We start from the raw sequence: 17,818 nt of genomic DNA, 5'->3' as shown, positions 1-17,818 counted from the left end.
GCTTTCATTTCTATTTGGTTTCATAAGAAATTTTTTCCCTTATTTTAACTATATGGTCTGAGCATAAATAATAAATGACCTGCGGCCTTCACGGTCTTTCAACTCCTGTATGTCCTTAGCTTTTAAACTAGATTTTGAGAAGGATCAGCTCTATAGGAAATGATAGAACTCTGAGTACGATGAAGTGACACTCATCAGAAATGGCTGACGGGCTAATGGTGAGTCTCTCACCGAAAGTGGTCCTCTGGCTCTACGACACCATAGTCAATCCCATTATGTTCTATGGAGTCTTTATGTGGTGGTGGGCTCTAGCAAAGACCGCACTTGCAAAAAAACTCGAGAGAGTTCAACGGGCGCTTCTGGTCAGCATGTATAGTGCACTGAGGTTCATTCCAACAACGGCCCTTAACGCCATCTTGCACATAGCGCACGGGCACGGGCGTCGTAAGGTCTATGGCTGCGATAGTTGTCATCAGACTCAGAGAATATCGGTTCTTGAAAGAAGACGTATCTGAACACTCGGATATCTTCACAAACTTTGACTTCATCATTTCGGATCATTTGGATCACGTAGTTGCTGTAGCGAACTGTGGCGGCTCCTTCTCTGTCCATATACCGACGACGAGTTGTGGGTGGAAAAAAAACGTTGGAGGAGATGGGCAGTGAGCTTCTTCACGGATGGATCAAAGCTTAGAGGGAAGGTTGGGGAAGGGGTTTACTGTCAGGAGCTATTTATCAACTCCAGCTTCAGACTTTTTTCCAAGCCGATTAAAGTAGCAGCAGATCTACTACTCCGGAGTGTAGCCTTCTTTAGAGAAGTGACCATTCACTCACTAGGCGGTTCGAGCCTTATACCCAATTCAGGTTGATCCAAGAGGGACTAACCCTGCTAACAATAACATCAATAATCTTTGTGATAAGACTAATATGGGTGCCAGGTCATAGCGGAATCGCAGGAAATTGCAAAACTGATGAAATAGAAGGAAAGGTACCCTAGAACCGTTATCGGTAGAATTGGAGCGGGTTGGTGCTCCCGTATCCTCTTGTTAAATAGCTAGGCTTTTGCGCTGTCGCAAATGACTTTTGGCCCAATATTGATTGCAGGAGATCTAGTGATTCCTTTGCCCTCAGTAAGACTACCTCTCCCTAGTTGTAAGGCTTTTAGCAAGCCATTGCCCTATTGGTGACCATACATTAAGGTTGGAAATCTTACCAGATGCCATTTGCATAAGCCATATGAAAAAGTATGTAGTGGAAACAACTCAACTCTTCCTTCTTGATTGTCCCGCGTTTGAGAGATCAAGACTTAAGCACCTATTCATAGAAAGCTTTAAAAGGACCCGTGGAAATGATCACACGAGGAAATCATATCATTTGTTCTTAATAATCATGGAGAGCTCCATGTTTATAAATACTTATCCGAAAAACTGTAATCACTTTCGGAAAACCAAACCGAAAGCATTATATCTCATAAACTCCATTATTGAGTCTGACACAATTTCGATACAATTAGATAACCATTTTAACTATTTGAACTCTTCCAGTTTTATTTTCACTGACACTTATTTCACTATTATTTTTTCTCAACAGATCATTCTATATCAACCCTACGGCAAATCGGTAGATTGGTGGGCTTATGGCGTTTTGCTCTACGAAATGCTCGTCGGCCAGCCGCCGTTCGATGGTGAGGATGAAGAAGAGTTGTTTGCTGCCATTACCGATCACAATGCCTCCTATCCGAAGAGTTTGAGCAAGGAGGCCAAAGAGGCGTGCAAAGGGGTGAGTAAAATGTGCTATGTGTATTTAAAAAATAATTACTCTCTCTGCACTTTATATATTTTTATGTTTTTCAATATCCCACTAAAGCTTAAAGCTTTAAACTATGAACTGTTCTTTTGTTTATATTTGTCCATTGAAATTTTGGCTTTGTTTATTGTCACCGAATGGACTTCATTAACTATGCACACATGTGTCGTTGGGTATACATTAATTTTATATGTCCGGCAAACAAGTCCACACTCGTGTTTGCCATGCATATATTTACATATATGGAGTGGAATAAGTAATAAGCACCAAATATACATAGTATGGGGATTCTTTATTTATGGCAGCCGTTTTGCATGAGTTTGTGTTGTGTGGCCTTGCAAAACATAAGGAAGTGGATTTAGGTTTTAGGAAAAATATTTTTTTTTAATTTTGAAGCATATTGTTTTTGAAACTTTTACATATTTTTCTATGGAGAACGTATCCTTTTATGTATTTGTTAAATAAAGCAGCTTACGATAAGATTTTTTGAATTTAATAATAGTTTAAGCTTTTAAGTACTTATACACAATGAACTTAGACAGTTTTTTTGTGGAGTTTTTGGCGTATAGTTCATTATCTAGACAAGTTGAAAAAATTGATTTGAAAAATATTAAAAGTGAATTGCCGAAATACTGGAATTTTAAATTTAGTTCTTGAGAAAGAAGAACGCATAGAAATAGTCGGTTATCATTGGTCGATAACGGTCGCCATTGACGGTTATGTTCTCACCGGCATCCATTTTGAAGAAATATGGACCGATGATTTCACCGGCCCACAAATGCAAACATTGAGCTCCTTCAAGTGGTTTTTCGTCCCAGATGCAGCAATTTTACTTGTTTTCATACGTACTGAGACAAAAATGAACAAAATTAGAATCAAAAACGTCAGATCTGCTTGGATTGAATTAGTCGCACGATAGGGAGTCGCCTTGTCTGAAACCTCGTTTGGTATCGAACGGCTCGCAGAGGTCCTTCCCGATCCTGACGGAGCTTTTGGTGTTGCTCAACGTCAGTGTACACAGCCGTATTAGTTTTGCGGGGATACCAAATTCAGACATCGCGGCATAAAGGCAGCTCCTTTTCGTGCTGTCGAAAGCAGCTTTGAAATCGACGAAGAGGTGGTGTGTGTCGATTCTTCTTTCACGGGTCTTTTCCAAGATTTGGCGCATGGTGAATATCTGTTCGGTTGTTGATTTTCCAGGTCTGAAGCCACACTGATAAGGTCCAATCAGTTTGTTGACGGTGGGCTTTAATCTTTCACACAATACGCTCGATAGAACCTTATATGCGATGTTGAGGAGGCTAATCCCACGGTAGTTGGCGCAGATTGTGGGGTCTCCTTTTTTATGGATTGGGCATAGCACACTTAAATTCCAATCGTTGGGCATGCTCTCGTCCGACCATATTTTACAAAGAAGCTGATGCATGCTCCCTATTAGTTCTTCGCCGCCGTGTTTGAATAGCTCGGCCGGTAGTCCGTCGGCCCCTGCCGCTTTGTTGTTCTTGAGGCGGGCAATTGCTATTCGAACTTCTTCATGGTCGGGTAATGAAACGTCTGCTCCATCGTCATCGATTGGGGAATCGGGTTCTCCTTCTCCTGGTGTTGTGCGTTCACTGCCATTCAGCAGGCTGGAAAAATGTTCCCTCCATAGTTTAACTATGCTCTGTGCATCGGTCACTAGATCACCTTTGGGGGTTCTACAAGAGTATGCTCCAGTCTTGAAACCTTCTGTAAGCCGCCGCATTTTTTCGTAGAATTTTCGAGCATTACCCCTGCGGCCAGCTTATCAAGCTCTTCGTACTCACGCATTTCAGCTTCTTTCTTTTTCTGTCTACAAATGCGTCTCGCTTCCCTCTTCAACTCTCGGTATCTATCCCATCCCGCAGGTGTTGTGGTCGATCGTAACGTTGCAAGGTAGGCAGCCTCTTTTCTCTCCGCTGCGACACGGCACTCCTCGTCGTACCAGTTGTTCTTTTGCACTTTCCGAAAACCAATGGTTTCGGTTGCAGCTGTACGTAAGGAGTTTGAAATGCCGCAAACCCACAGTTGCTTTATACCGAGTTGTTGACGAGTGCTCTCAGAGAGCAGGAGTGCAAGCCGTTCGGCTGTCTGTTGTGGTTGCAGCTTCTCGACGTCGAACCTTCCTTGTGTTTGCTGGCGTGCGTTTTTTGCTGCACAGAGGCGGGTGAGAATCTTGGCTGCAACAAGATAGTGGTCCGAGTCGATGTTAGGACCTCGGAGCGCACGCACATCTAAAACACTGGGGACGTGTCTTCCGTCTATCACAACATGATCGATCTGGTTGGTAGTTTTTCGATCCGGAGACAGCCAGGTAGCTTGATGAATCTTTTTATGCTGGAATCTAGTACTACAGATAACCATATTTCGGGCCCCGGCGAAGTCAATCAGCCTCAACCCATTTGGGGAAGTTTCGTCGTGGAGGCTGAGTTTACCGTAGTGCCAAAGATACCTTCTTTGCCCACCCTGGCGTTAAAGTCGCCAAGCACGATTTTGACATCGTGGCGGGGGCAGCTATCATAAGCGCGCTCCAAGCGCTCATAGAAGGCATCTTTGGTCACCTCGTCCTTCTCTTCCGTCGGGGCGTGGGCGCAAATAAGCGATATGTTGAAGAACCTCGCTTTGATGCGGATTGTGGCTAGACGTTCATTCACCGGAGAGAATGATAGTACTCGGCGACGGAGTCTCTCTCCCACCACGAATCCAACACCAAACTTGCGCTCCTTTATATGGCCACTGTATTAAATGTCACAAGGACCTATTCGTCTCTGTCCTTGTCCCGTCCATCGCATTTCTTGGACGGCGGTGATGTCAGCCTTTATTTTCGCGAGGACATCAACCAGCTGGGCAGCGGCACCTTCCCAATTAAGGGTCCGGACATTCCAGGTGCATGCCCTCTAGAGTGATTCAAAAAAATAAATTTTTTTTTTTTCGTTTGGTACTCGGGAAAAATAGGTTCCTAGACACCTCTAAGAAAGCCTCTCCAAATATGAGTTTTTAATTGTAACGGGAAGGTCCTCCTACGTACAGTTTTCTATTTTTTCTTATTATCAGATAGAAAAATTTATATCTCGCTTCCAATTACTTGAAAAAATATCTTGTTCCTAAGATTTTGTAGGAAATTGAATGCTCTACAAAAAAGGTCTATAAAGATTTTTTCGTAAACCCAAACGTTTAAAAGATATTAACAGTTAAAGTTTGATTATTTTTGGGAAAATTTTTTATTTCTTATGAATTTTATAACTTAATGAAAACAAGTAAGGAAGGGCTAAGTTCGGGTGTCACCGAGCATTTTATACTCTCGCACGATAAAGTGATAATCGAGATTTCATTATCCGCCATTTACATATTTTTCAAATACCGTATTTGTGTAAAGTTTTATTCCGCTATCATCATTGGTTCCTAATGTATATATTATACAGAGAAGGCATCAGATGGAATTCAAAATAGCGTTATATTGGAAGAAGGCGTAGTTGTGAACCGATTTCACCCATATTTCGTACATGTCATCAGGGTGTTAAGAAAATATTATATACCGAATTTCATTGAAATCGGTAGAGTAGTTCCTGAGATATGGTTTTTGGTCCATAAGTGGGCGATGCCACGCCCATTTTCAATTTTTAAAAAAAGCCTGGGTGCAGCTTCCTTCTGCCATTTCTTCCATAAAATTTAGTGTTCCTGACGTTTTTTTTTAGTCGGTTAACGCACTTTTAGTGATTTTCAACATAACCTTTGTATGGGAGGTGGGCGTGGTTATTATCCGATTTTTTCCATTTTTGAACTGTATATGGAAATGCCAGAAGGAAACGACTCTGTAGAGTTTGGTTGACACATAGCAATAGTAGTTTCCGAGATATGTACAGAAAACTTTCCCAAAAAAATTAAGTCCAAATATGCCCCTCCGTAATGCGATCCTTTGTGCTAAATTTCACTTTAATATCTTTATTTATGGCTTAGTTATGACACTTTATAGGTTTTCGGTTTTCGCCATTTTGTGGGCGTGGCAGTAGGCCGATTTTGCCCATCTTCGAACTTAACCCTCTTATGGAGCCAAGGAATACGTGTACCAAGTTTCATCATGATATCTCAATTTTTACTCAAGTTACAGTTTGCACGGACGGACAGACGGACAGACAGACATCCGGATTTCAACTCTACTCGTCACCCTGATCACTTTGGTATATATAACCCGTATATCTGGCTCTTTTAGTTTTAGGACTTACAAACAACCGTTATGTGAACAAAACTATAATACTCTCCTTAGCAACTTTGTTGCGAGAGTATAAAAATATATTATGAATGATGAAACTCACAGTTTTGTAGGAAATTTACTGCTCTATAAAAATGGTCTCATATGATTTTTCGATTAAGTTAAGCGTTTACGAGATATTCATCGTCAAACATCAATGCATATTAGGGTGGATCAAAAAAAAAAAATTTTTTTTTTGTTTGGTACTCTGAAAAATAGGTTCCTAGACACCTCTAAGAAAGCCTCTCCAAAAATCTATTCATAATAATTTTTTTTCATTGATAATTTTCCCAAAAATAATCAAACTTTAACTGTTAATATCTTTTAAACGTTTGGGTTTACGAAAAAATCTTAATAGACCTTTTTTGTAGAGCATTCAATTTCCAACAAAATCTTAGGAACAAGATATTTTTTCAAGTAATTGGAAGCGAGATATAAATTTTTCTATCTGATAATAAGAAAAAATAGAAAACTGTTTGTAGGAGGACCTTCCCGTTACAATTAAAAACTCATATTTGGAGAGGCTTTCTTAGAGGTGTCTAGGAACCTATTTTTCCGAGTACCAAACGAAAAAAAAATTTTTTTTTTGAATCACTCTAATGCCCTCAAATCATAGTCCTTATTTCGTTTGTCATGGTCGCCATCAAAAGGGGGACTAACACAACATCAAAAAATACAGTTGACCCCGAACGCCATTACCCACATGATTATAATTGATTTGCGTATTTTTTTTTATTTGAAACTAATTAAATTCACCTTCTACATTTTGGTTCTTATTGCAGTTCCTCACCAAGCAACCGAATAAACGTCTCGGTTGCGGGCCCACCGGCGAGGCGGATGTGCGTATACATCCGTTCTTTCGACGAATCGATTGGGAGAAAATCGAGAATCGTGAAGTGCAACCGCCATTTAAGCCGAAAATTGTAAGTGAGAGCATTAACAAAAAAAAAAAGTTTCAAAACCTTAATTCATTCTGTTGATTATTTCTTGCACTCAAATAACTATCGACGCATCTCGCTATGTGAAATTAATATGCAAATACCTTACGCTACGCGCACACACACATACACCCGGCATCATACACAGAAACATCGCAAAGATGTCTCGAATTTCGATAAGCAATTCACTTCGGAGAAAACGGATCTGACACCAACGGATAAAGTATTTATGATGAATTTGGATCAAACCGAGTTTGTGGGCTTCTCCTACGTAAATCCGGACTATGCGGTGCCCGTTTAAAGATACTGAAACTCCGCACACAAACACACACAAACACAGACTCAAAGGCACTGCATTCAGACAGACACACAGTGCGTAGGAATTGAAACGATAGTACAACGGAAAAATAGAAAGAAAGAAAAAGCTTGGGAGAGAGCGGGATAAGGCGTATGCGAGGATATTGTCTTATCGGAAGCAAGTGAAGAAGGAGGTCAAATGTTAGCCAGCTGTAATATCGTTTGGTGTGTAAGTGTGTATATTGTTGCGGTGCGTGTTTTTCGAGCACACTGTACTCTCGTGTAAACAACGTGCCATTATATGCATTTTAAGTAGAATTTCCAAAGCGTACTTGTCAGCTCTATGCTGTGAAAGTGTTACGTAAAGATATCATAATACAAACAGATGATATGGAATTGCCTATGACTAACAAACAGGTGTTGGCGCTCTCAGGTAAACCACCGTTTTTGGTTTCACTACACTCGTGATTTCAAACCATGGTAAGTGGGCTCTGTTTGCTCTGTGTGTTTTTGACGTTGATGCCTTGTGTTCAACGATCGCTTCTTCTTCGTTATGGAGTATTGTAAAGAGGGTGATCTTATATATAATGTAGATATATGGACGTTTCAAGGAGTCTGTAGCTTTGTAAGAGCTTTGAACTTTTTCTTAATCAATTGAAATTTATTTTTCAACCTTTATTTAGCTTCTGTGCCCTAGAAATTGCAATTGCATTATTCTTTCTACACGATCACCATATAATCTATCGCGATCTCCAGCTAGATAATGCGCTGTTGGATGGCGAGGGCCACGTAAAGCATGCTGACTTCGGTTTGAGTAAGAAAGGTATTGAAGAACGTGATTCTACCAGAACTTTCTGTGGTACGGTTATCTACATGACGGCAGAGGTAGGATCCAAGTATTTCATTTCATACAAAATAACTGTACAATTCATTACAGATACGTAACTATGAACCCTATAACCACACCGTCGATTGTTGACGGGCCAAAATCTCATCGAGGCTCAAGATGAAGAGAACACATTCAAAAATTTCAAAGATATGAAAGCAGCCTTTCCGAAGCACTTCTCTCAAGAGGCTATGGATGTGCTAACTAGCGTGAGTAACTTTCAACATAAAGACACTAGAAGATCTCATTTAAGAGAGCATATTTTGCCATGTAGTTCCTTGCTAAGAAGCCAAACAATCGTTTGGGTGCCGGACGCTATGCGCGCTCTGATGTTACCACACATCCATTCTTTGGGAATATTGACTGGGACTTAACACCAACCGATAAGTTATTTATGATGAAGTTGGATTAGAATGAATTTATAGATTTATCTTATATGAATCTGGAATTTATTACTATTATGTAATAAATATTAATATTAACATGTATGATATGAGATTATGAAAGTTTGAATGCTGATAGAAGATTGTAAAGGTTGCAAAGGTGTTAAGGTCTTGAAACTCTAATAAAGATATATTGTATTCTAAAACAGCTCGTGTAATAGTACTTTTTACTTAATACAAAGCAAAAAATAGTAAGTAATTTATACTTCAAATTCGATGTCATTTCCCTCAAGGTAATCCCTCTTGGCCACAATACACTTGTGTCAACGTTTTTTCCAATCTCCGGAATAGCATTCAATGCGCGTGGTAATTCACGTTGAATGCTTCTATTCCCTCAAAACGGTTTCCTCGATTTGATTTTGCTAAAATGTCTGCAGTCACACAAGGCTAAAGGCGAATACGGTGGTTGCGGAACAATATTGGTTGAATATTTGGCATAAAACTCACGCCGAGTCAATGCGACGCTGCATTACCGTGGTGCAAAACCCAAAAGTTGTCGGGCGATAATTTCGATCTCTTTTTACGAATAGCTTCGTGAAAACGACGCATAATACTCAAATGGTATTCTTCGTTCACAGTTTGGCCGGTCGGAAGAAATTCGGAGTGTTCCACAACTAGATAATCGAAGAAAGTTCTCAACACAACCCTTATTTTTGATCTGCTTTGAGTTTTGGCTTCGGCTCACCTTTGCCACGATATATTGAACGTTCGTTTCCGGGTGGTAAGTATAGATGCAAGACTCATCGCCAGTAATAATATATTTCATGACATCCTGGTACACGAAATGCATTCCTTCACAGAAGATAAAGCGACACTATTTTTGATAAAATTTAGTGGTATTGGAACCAATCGTGCTTTCACCTTTCTTGGACCTCATTGATCTTTCGAAATGGTTTTCACTGATCCTTCTGATATTCCAACGATACCCGTAAGATCTCTGACTGTTAATTGTCAACTCTCTAGCACCAATTCCTTGTTGACCACCAATTGATGTAGATTGTCGTCCTGGACATGGTTCGTCGTCAACGCGTTCTTGACCCTCTTTAAACAATTTGTAGCAATCAAAATCGCTTTCGCACAACAAAAAATTATCACAGAGGGCTTTGTCCTACATTCTATTCTTTCTGCTACTAGCTAATTGCAAGAAGTATATTTTATTTTTAGGTTTTATCAGTGGAGAAAGCTCGATTTACTACAGCAGTGTTTTTAGGCCCGCCGAAGGTCTCATATAACTCAAACCGCCTGATTTTTTTCAAAAATTTCACTGTGAATTCTTTTAATATGTTACATTTGATCCAAGAAGAAATAATTTTTTCAATAGCCTTTTTTTCCTGTTCGAATATATAGAGACTAAAGTCTAAGCGGACAATCCCGCTTCGTTTCAGGCTTTGTAGCAAAACATCATGCGTGTCATTCGCCAGTTACAAGTCAAGATGTTCACACGGGTCATTGGATACTGGAATCATCGGATGGACCACCTCAAACGTAGCTGTGGCCAACATTTGAAAAGGATAATCTTCAAAAATTAAATGTTGTGGAATGTTATTTCGAATGATAATAAACATTTACCATTAAATTTAAGTTTCTGTGTTTTTTCTTTAAAAAAGTTGGAACCAAATCAAATTGGATCAAAAATCAAAGTTTTAGTACAAATATGCACGAAATTCTACTTTTAGTTCAAGGTATAAAATTAGATAAACGCTTTTCCATTGTTCCTTACACCCAACAATTTAAAACCGAACAACAGTTTTACCATACGTTGGTATTCGAATGGGCTCATTAACCACAGCAACATCTCACTGGTAAGCGTACAAGATTATATTAAAAGCTCAACCTGAAGTTCAATATGTAGCTTTTGGGCTGGTGGTAAAAGCTGGGCTATAAGTGCATGTGTATATACCATATATATAACATATGTATATGTATATGCATACGCGTGCTACATATAGCACATAAGAATGGCTTAAACGCTACAAGTTGGCCATGCAAACCGCAACCGCATGCGGCATAGCTTGGCATGGCACAGCATGCGTTAGTATGCAAATGCAATATCGGTTTGTGGGTTTGTAAGTCAACTTGCCAAATTGTTGCAAACAAAATGCGTTGTTGGTGCAGGCTATAAGCGCCAAAGTCATCAGCTGCTGGTGTGCGTTGCAACAAGAAAGAGTAATTTTTGGCGAAATGTCAGTCGAGTATAGTACATGAGTCGAGTGTAGTACATTTGTGAGCGTGTATGTACTATATGTGCACATGCAAGTGGGCTTTCCTATTACGACTGTCCCCTAGATACACAACCTTGACTAGCTTTTAAATTGTAAAACTTTGAAAAGTTCAAGTTGCAATAAGTTGTAGAATTGTAAATAGAAATTATTAATAGATGGAATTTTGGTGAAGAGTGTTTAATAATAAAGTAGAGAAGTCTGAAAACCAAGAGTAAGTGGCAGCAAAAGAAACTTGAAATAGTGGGAGCATTGTAGGAGGATGGAGTCATGTGTAGAAGCTCAATCAAGTGAGGAAAGTTCTCTGATCGCCATTCACTTGGGAGTGACCAGAAACGATTCTTTTACATATGGCTCAAGCAGCTCACGACTTCCAGTCTTAGACCAAGTATTCTCTAAGCCTAAGAACATCCTTTTGAAGGCGAGCTAAAGTGAGAAGGCGAAACATCCCCTCCACAGGGTTGTGCGTTAGAGTGAAGGTTGACATCACCGCCGTTCAAGAAATGCGTTGGACTGAGGCGAGAAGGTCCTTGTGGCATTTACTACAGTGACCATATAAAGGAGCGCAAATTTGGTGTGCGTCGTTGAGTACTGTCCTTCACCTCGGTGGATGAGTGTCTGCCACAATCCGCATCAAAGCGAAGTTTTTCAATATATCGCTGATTTGCGCCCACGCCCCGACGGAAGAGAAGGACGATGTGACCAAAGATGCGTTCTATCAAAATCGTGCTCGGGGACCTTAATGGCAGGGTAGGCAAAGTGGGTATCTCTGGCACTACAGTCGGTAAATTCAGCCCCCACGATGAAATATCCCCCAATATTAAGTTTAAGTTAAGGTTGATCGACTTCGCCGGGGCCCGAAATATGGCTATCTGTAGTACTAGATTCCAGCATAAGAAAATTCACTAACCTACCTAGTTATCTCCGGGTCGAAAAGCCACCATCCAGATGGATCATGTTGTGATAGACGGAAGACACGTCTCCAGTGTTTGTAAATGGGTCTGGTAGTAAACGAAAGCAAGACGAATTATCTCCTGTCATCAAACAAACAGTCGTCGTACTCTCGACTTGGCTCCCACATCACTTTTGACAGTCATAACTTCGAAGTCGTAGATAACTTCATCTATCTTGGAACCAGAATTAGCACCAACAACAATGTCAGCCTAAAAATCCAACACAGGATAACTCTTGCCAACAGATGCTACTTCAGACTGAGTAGCCAATTGAGAAGTGAAGTCCTCTCTCGACCAACAAAAACCCGTCCTCCTATATCCCCCACTGAGAGTATTCGCCGCTTAATTTGCGGGCAAAAAGAAAGACCAGGTGGAGAAGGACTTAGCTAAACTTGGAATCTCCAGTTGGCGCCAAGTAGAGAAAAGGAATCGGCTGTAACTGCATAACTGGTGTCTGGTGACCAATAAAAAAAGAAAAGAAGAAACTTATATTTTGAGGTGCTCGATTCGAAAACCAAATTTGATGTATTTTTGGCTATATGTACTACAATTACAACTCCTAAATTGTGTATATAAGTATACTTGCTAAAGAAATTTTGATTTTCCAATTCCAAAAATTTAAGACAAGGATCTCATTAATACATTTCTACCTATTTGTGTTTACGAAAATAAGAACGACATAAAAAACTTATCCATCTAGAATCCTATTAAAATGGATATTGAAAATTTTACTGCCCACTCAAGTGTTCGGCACAAACTAATTAGTAGCTGGAACGAACACTAACGAGGGTATAGATGTTGGTGTTTGTTTGCTTGCATATGCCTTGTTGTTGGCTACATGCAAATTATTTATAACAAGTAAGGAAGGGCTAAGTTCGGGTGTCACAGAACATTTTATACTCTCGCATGGTAAAGTGATAATCGAGATTTCATAATACGTCATTTACATATTTTGCAAATACCGTATTTTTGTAAAGTTTTATTCCGCTATCATCATTGGTTCCTAATGTATATATATTATACAGAGAAGGCATCAGATGGAATTCAAAATAGCGTTATATTGGAAGAAGGCGTGGTTGTAAACCGATTTCACCCATATTTCGTACATGTCATCAGGGTGTTAAGAAAATATTATATACCGAATTTCATTGAAATCGGTCTAGTAGTTCCTGAGATATGGTTTTTGGTCCATAAGTGGGCGAGGCCACGCCCATTTTCAATTTTTAAAAAAAGCCTGGATGCAGCTTCCTTCTGCCATTTCTTCCGTAAAATTTAGTGTTTCTGACGTTTTTTGTTTGTCGGTTAACGCACTTTTAGTGATTTTCAACATAACCTTTGTATGGGAGGTGGGCGTGGTTATTATCCGATTTCTTCCATTTTTGAACTGTATATGGAAATGCCTGAAGGAAACAACTCTATAGAGTTTGGTTGACATAGCTATAGTAGTTTCCGACATATGTACAAAAAAACTTAGTAAAGGGCGGGGCCACGCCCACTTTCCAAAAAAGACTACGCCCAAATATGCCCCTCCCTAATGCGATCCTCTGTGCCAAATTTCACTTTAATATCTTTATGTATGGCTTAGTTATGACACTTTATAAGTTTTCTGTTTTCGCCAATACTGACAGACAGACATCCGGATTTCAACTCTACTCGTCACCCTGATCACTTTGGTATATATGTAAAACCCTATATCTGACTCTTTTAGTTTTAGGACTTACAAACAACAGTTATGTGAACAAAACTATAATACTCTCCTTAGCAACTTTGTTGCGAGGGTATAAAAAGAGCATGAATGGTTATGGCCTATAAGCACACATTCACACTGCATACATAAACACACCTCACTTTATTCTTTAATATGCCTTTTCATAAGTATGCGTAAGTGCCCTTTGTAGAGTTGTGTGTGCGTGTATTTACTCGAAGCATTATAAAAGTGTGCAAAAATGTCAATGATGTGAAAAATGGATTGAACGGTTGAACTCGACTGAAAGGTATATGTGTGTGCGAGTAAGTGTAAAAGAGAACTGCACTGTGTTGAAAGCATTTTTAATTTCCTTGTGCAAAATAAAATTTTACTGATGAAATATAACGGTTCGTTAAAAATATATCTACTCGGTGAATATTTCATCTAATAGCCATAGACAAATTTCGAACTTTTTGCAAAGCGTGCAATTTGAAAATTAATGCTAAAGTTGAATAAAAAAAACAATACATACATACATATGTGTTCAAAAAATAAAATTGTTTAAGCTAAGCAGCTAATATTGGAAATTTTTTTGGTATCATATGTCATACAACACTTTGAGTACTGAAGTTATCTACTATTAATTTTGAAAAACATTCTACAAAAACTTTAGTACAAAAAAGGAGTACTAAAAATTGTGTACAAAAACTTTTTTCAAGTCATGTTGAAAATTTTGTCAAAGTTTGTTTTGACTAGTTTCAGTACTAAATATACAATTCCGTTTGAAAATATATTAAAAGTATTTTTGTACAAAAAAACGGTACTAAAATTTTTGTGCTAAAACTTTTTCTGAAATTCGATGAAAATTGTGTCAAAGTTATTTTATACCGCTTTGAGTACTAAGTTTACTATTTCGTTTGAAAATATATTAACAAAATTTTAGTACAAAAAAGACTAGAAATTTTGTACTAAAACTTATTTGAAGTCATAATAAAAATTGTGTCAAATCTGTTTCAGTCTGGAATAATTAAAGTCTCAAGCCTTAAGGCTCAAGTTGCAATAGTTTACTTTTGGTACAAAAAGTTTGTTTTTATACTTAAATTAGAAAAATATCAAAGATATGATTGATTTAGAGGCCAAATTTTTAAAAATAAAAATTTCTGTGTATTGAGTTTTGATGTGTATACTTTTCAGTATTCAAAAAGACTTCTTCAGAAGTTAGAAAATGTATAAAATTAAGCCAATTTTGTTTTCTTTTAATTGGAGCAATAAAGTGCTTGACAGAAGTTTTCGTGTAAAGTGTCTTAATAATATAAAGCATCACAATATCAATCATTTGTTTACTGTATATTTCAAGGTGATCTAAATCGACCTAACATCAACAGTAGATGCAAAAATTTAACTTTAACTTCCAATAAGAAAATAAAAACAATTTTGCACCCACACTCAAGCTCGCTGGTAAATTTGGAATACAACTTTAGAACAAGCATCGTTTTCAACAAGGCTAAGCAATAAACAATTTAGTACATATGTATTTCAATGTACTTGAAGTAAAAGACCAGAACTTTGGTATTTGAAGCAATTTGGTACATAATAAACATTGTGACAAAAAAGCTCCCGAAAATTGTAGTTACATTCCATATTTCAAACAAATATATTTTTCTAAGTCGACAAGTCTGACCTTAGTTACTATGGTCGTTTTCTGTCAACCTGTTTGTTTACAGCAGCTTTAGTCGGTACACCTTAGTAGTGCGTTGCGATTTTTACAATGAATAAAAATATCGAAAACAGAATTTGTCTCAAATTTTGTATTTCTAATCCTTGCGAATGTTGTAAAAGGCGTACGGTGATTCAGTTTTATCAAAAACACAAGCCTAAGAGTGGTGCAAAGCTTTCAAAGACGGTCGAGAAATCGTTGAAAACATGCCTCGTTCTGAACGACCTTCCACTTCTTCAACTGATGAAAATATTAAAAAAGTAAAAGATATGGTGATTGAAAATCATCAGGCGATTATTAAGAGATTAAGATTAACAAAAAAGCTCGACATCTCTTGCGAGTTCGTTCGAATGATTTTGGTGGATTATTTAGATATAAAACGCATTCCTGCTCGACTGAATTACGTTCATGGAGAACATTATAACAGTTTATGAGACATGGGCTATGAGTTTGACATGCAAATTAGTCAACAATCAGAGGGAAAAACGAGCCGCAAACAAAAAACCACGCCAAAGCCGCTCACAAATCAAGATGATGCTCATTGTTTTTTTCGATATTCGTGGTTTGCTGCAACATGAATTTGTTCTGGAGGGACAGACGGTCAATAAGGAGTTAAATTTGGTTGACATCCGTCGAAAACGGCCTGAAGTGTGGAACAACAATCCATGTATTTTACACGAGGATAATGCATATCGCATCGCGCCACGGTTGTGATCGAGTTTAAGGCCTGAAACGTGATAAATAAAATCCATCGACCACCGTATTCACCTGATTTATATTAGAAAAATCGTTGGTATAACAGTCAATAAATCAATTTTGATGAATAATTAAATATTGTGCGATTTATTTACAATTTTCTGTTACTTAGACACCAGAATTGTTTGTATTTGAAGCAATTTAATACAAAATAAACTATTTATTATTAAACCCTGAATGATGGTTAAAAAAATTTATAAAATAGATATATTAAATTATGTAAATTACGGAGCAAAAATGTTGTTATTTGCAAAGTCCAAGCTTTTCTAACTCGAAATCTTTTGTTAATTCATTAAAAAAAACATTTTTCTCACCAATTTCACATGCCAACACACTGTGTTACCAAGAAAAGTGTCCGTTCAAAACGGAAAGAGCCAAGCTGTGAATCAACCACTTGAAGTTGTCAACACCAAAACTGATGGCTAGCAGCGGCAACAAATTACTATTGAAAGCCACGATGAAAGTGCCAAATATGATGACGTGCATAGTTAAGCATATTGACGTTAGCATATGTGTTTGACGAGCAGTGTGGGTGCTTGAAGGCTCTACCTGCTTTGTAGACTAAGTAGCCTTGGTGCCAATGACAGCAGCGACTGCTTGGCAGACGATGCAGGCGGGCAGAACAAATGATGCCAAATGACGGCAACGAAAAATTTTCGTAACAAATGAGTGAACGCCTTAAAGTATGCTGTAACACGACTACTTCCCTGTGTGTTTTGAGCACATCATGAATGGGTATGCAGGGGACCGATAGCAAAATCAAAGTATATCTTTATAAAACAAATGTTATACACAGACTGTAATATATATTACATATATAACAACTATGTACAGTTTATTTGCCTGAGTGCTTGTATATTGGCGAATAATCCCAAATTTGTCTATGGACATATTTGCAATGTGTTGATTGTCTTTTTATGCTCTTCTACTTAAATTTCTATAAATCTTTAAGTCGTAATTTTGGGAGGTCAATTTGTCACATGCCTATTTTTAGGCGCATAACCACAGTAAGTCATTTCCTTTGTTGTTTTCGTGCAGGCGGTAAACGTTTCAACTCGCACTCGTGTTCAATTGGAAAATTGTGCGATAAGAGCTTACAGCTACTTAGAACGCTTGTGTGTAAGCGGCAAATGCATATTTTACGTCTTAGCGCGCAATTTTTGGGCATTTATTGTCGCTCTTTGTTCGTAATCAGAATCTCATAAAATTGCGAAAAATTATGTGCTCAAATTGAAAAGTAATGCGCTTATCATGAACTGCTTGCGTAGTTTGAGTTGCACAATCGTGTGACATTCTCGGAAGGCGCACTTTCTATATTTATTTTATTGCGTATAGAAGCAAATTTTTGGTTAAATTTCTCGCCCTGCGACAACCACAGCTTCTGTGAGCGGTGATTTCAAGTATTTTTCAAGTATGTATTTTTCATGCTTTTTGAGCTTGTTTTTCGTGACGCTTTAAGCTGCTGGCTAAGCTGTAAGATATTTGCGCATGTGCTTCGTTTAAATTCTGGTTATATAATATTCTATTTGCATAGAAGAGAAATTTGAGTTAAAAATTTCGAGCAGATAAGTTCTTTCGTTATAAATTTATTGATTAAATAAATAAGGCAGAGCTTAGTTCGGGTATAACCGAACATTTCATACTCTTGCGATTTGCCAGTATCACAGCCAGGGAGATACCTTCAGGTGCTTAAGATTTGTAAGTTATATGGGGTGTATTCATAATATTCACGATATGAGAAAAACACGCTCTATCAAATTCATTAAAATAACTTACACATTTGCCGTTATGTGCGAAATAAAGTCAACTGGAAGTTTTAAATACATTCCCATTCAACACAATTTAGAAC

The 17,818-nt window shown here is 38.2% G+C and overlaps 1 protein-coding gene and 1 pseudogene across 1 annotated transcript; both read left to right on the top strand.

The window, feature by feature from the left end:
• Positions 1-1,389: 1,389 nt before the first annotated feature.
• LOC126755842 (protein kinase C, brain isozyme-like) lies at positions 1,390-7,446 on the top strand. Its single transcript, XM_050468558.1, has 3 exons — positions 1,390-1,779; positions 6,856-6,996; positions 7,160-7,446. Exons 1-3 carry the CDS (start codon positions 1,390-1,392, stop codon positions 7,310-7,312), a joined length of 684 nt encoding a protein of 227 aa, XP_050324515.1. The 3' UTR covers positions 7,313-7,446.
• A 97-nt stretch (positions 7,447-7,543) lies between these two features.
• LOC126757058 (protein kinase C, eye isozyme-like) lies at positions 7,544-8,795 on the top strand (annotated as a pseudogene).
• Positions 8,796-17,818: the final 9,023 nt, after the last annotated feature.

Source organism: Bactrocera neohumeralis, chromosome 4, assembly GCF_024586455.1.
Source record: "Bactrocera neohumeralis isolate Rockhampton chromosome 4, APGP_CSIRO_Bneo_wtdbg2-racon-allhic-juicebox.fasta_v2, whole genome shotgun sequence".
Classification (NCBI taxonomy): Eukaryota; Metazoa; Arthropoda; class Insecta; order Diptera; family Tephritidae; genus Bactrocera; species Bactrocera neohumeralis.
Note: the sequence above shows the minus strand (reverse complement) of the source record. Positions and strands in the feature narration are given on the sequence as shown.

Bases quoted from the DNA above. Each gene is read 5' to 3' on its own strand.
- LOC126755842 (XM_050468558.1), top strand. From the start codon at position 1,390: ATGGAGAGCTCCATGTTTATAAATACTTATCCGAAAAACTGTAATCAC. The intron at 1,780-6,855 runs GTGAGTAAAATG...TTCTTATTGCAG, and splicing joins CCAAAGAGGCGTGCAAAGGG to TTCCTCACCAAGCAACCGAA. The intron at 6,997-7,159 runs GTAAGTGAGAGC...CATCATACACAG, and splicing joins CGCCATTTAAGCCGAAAATT to AAACATCGCAAAGATGTCTC.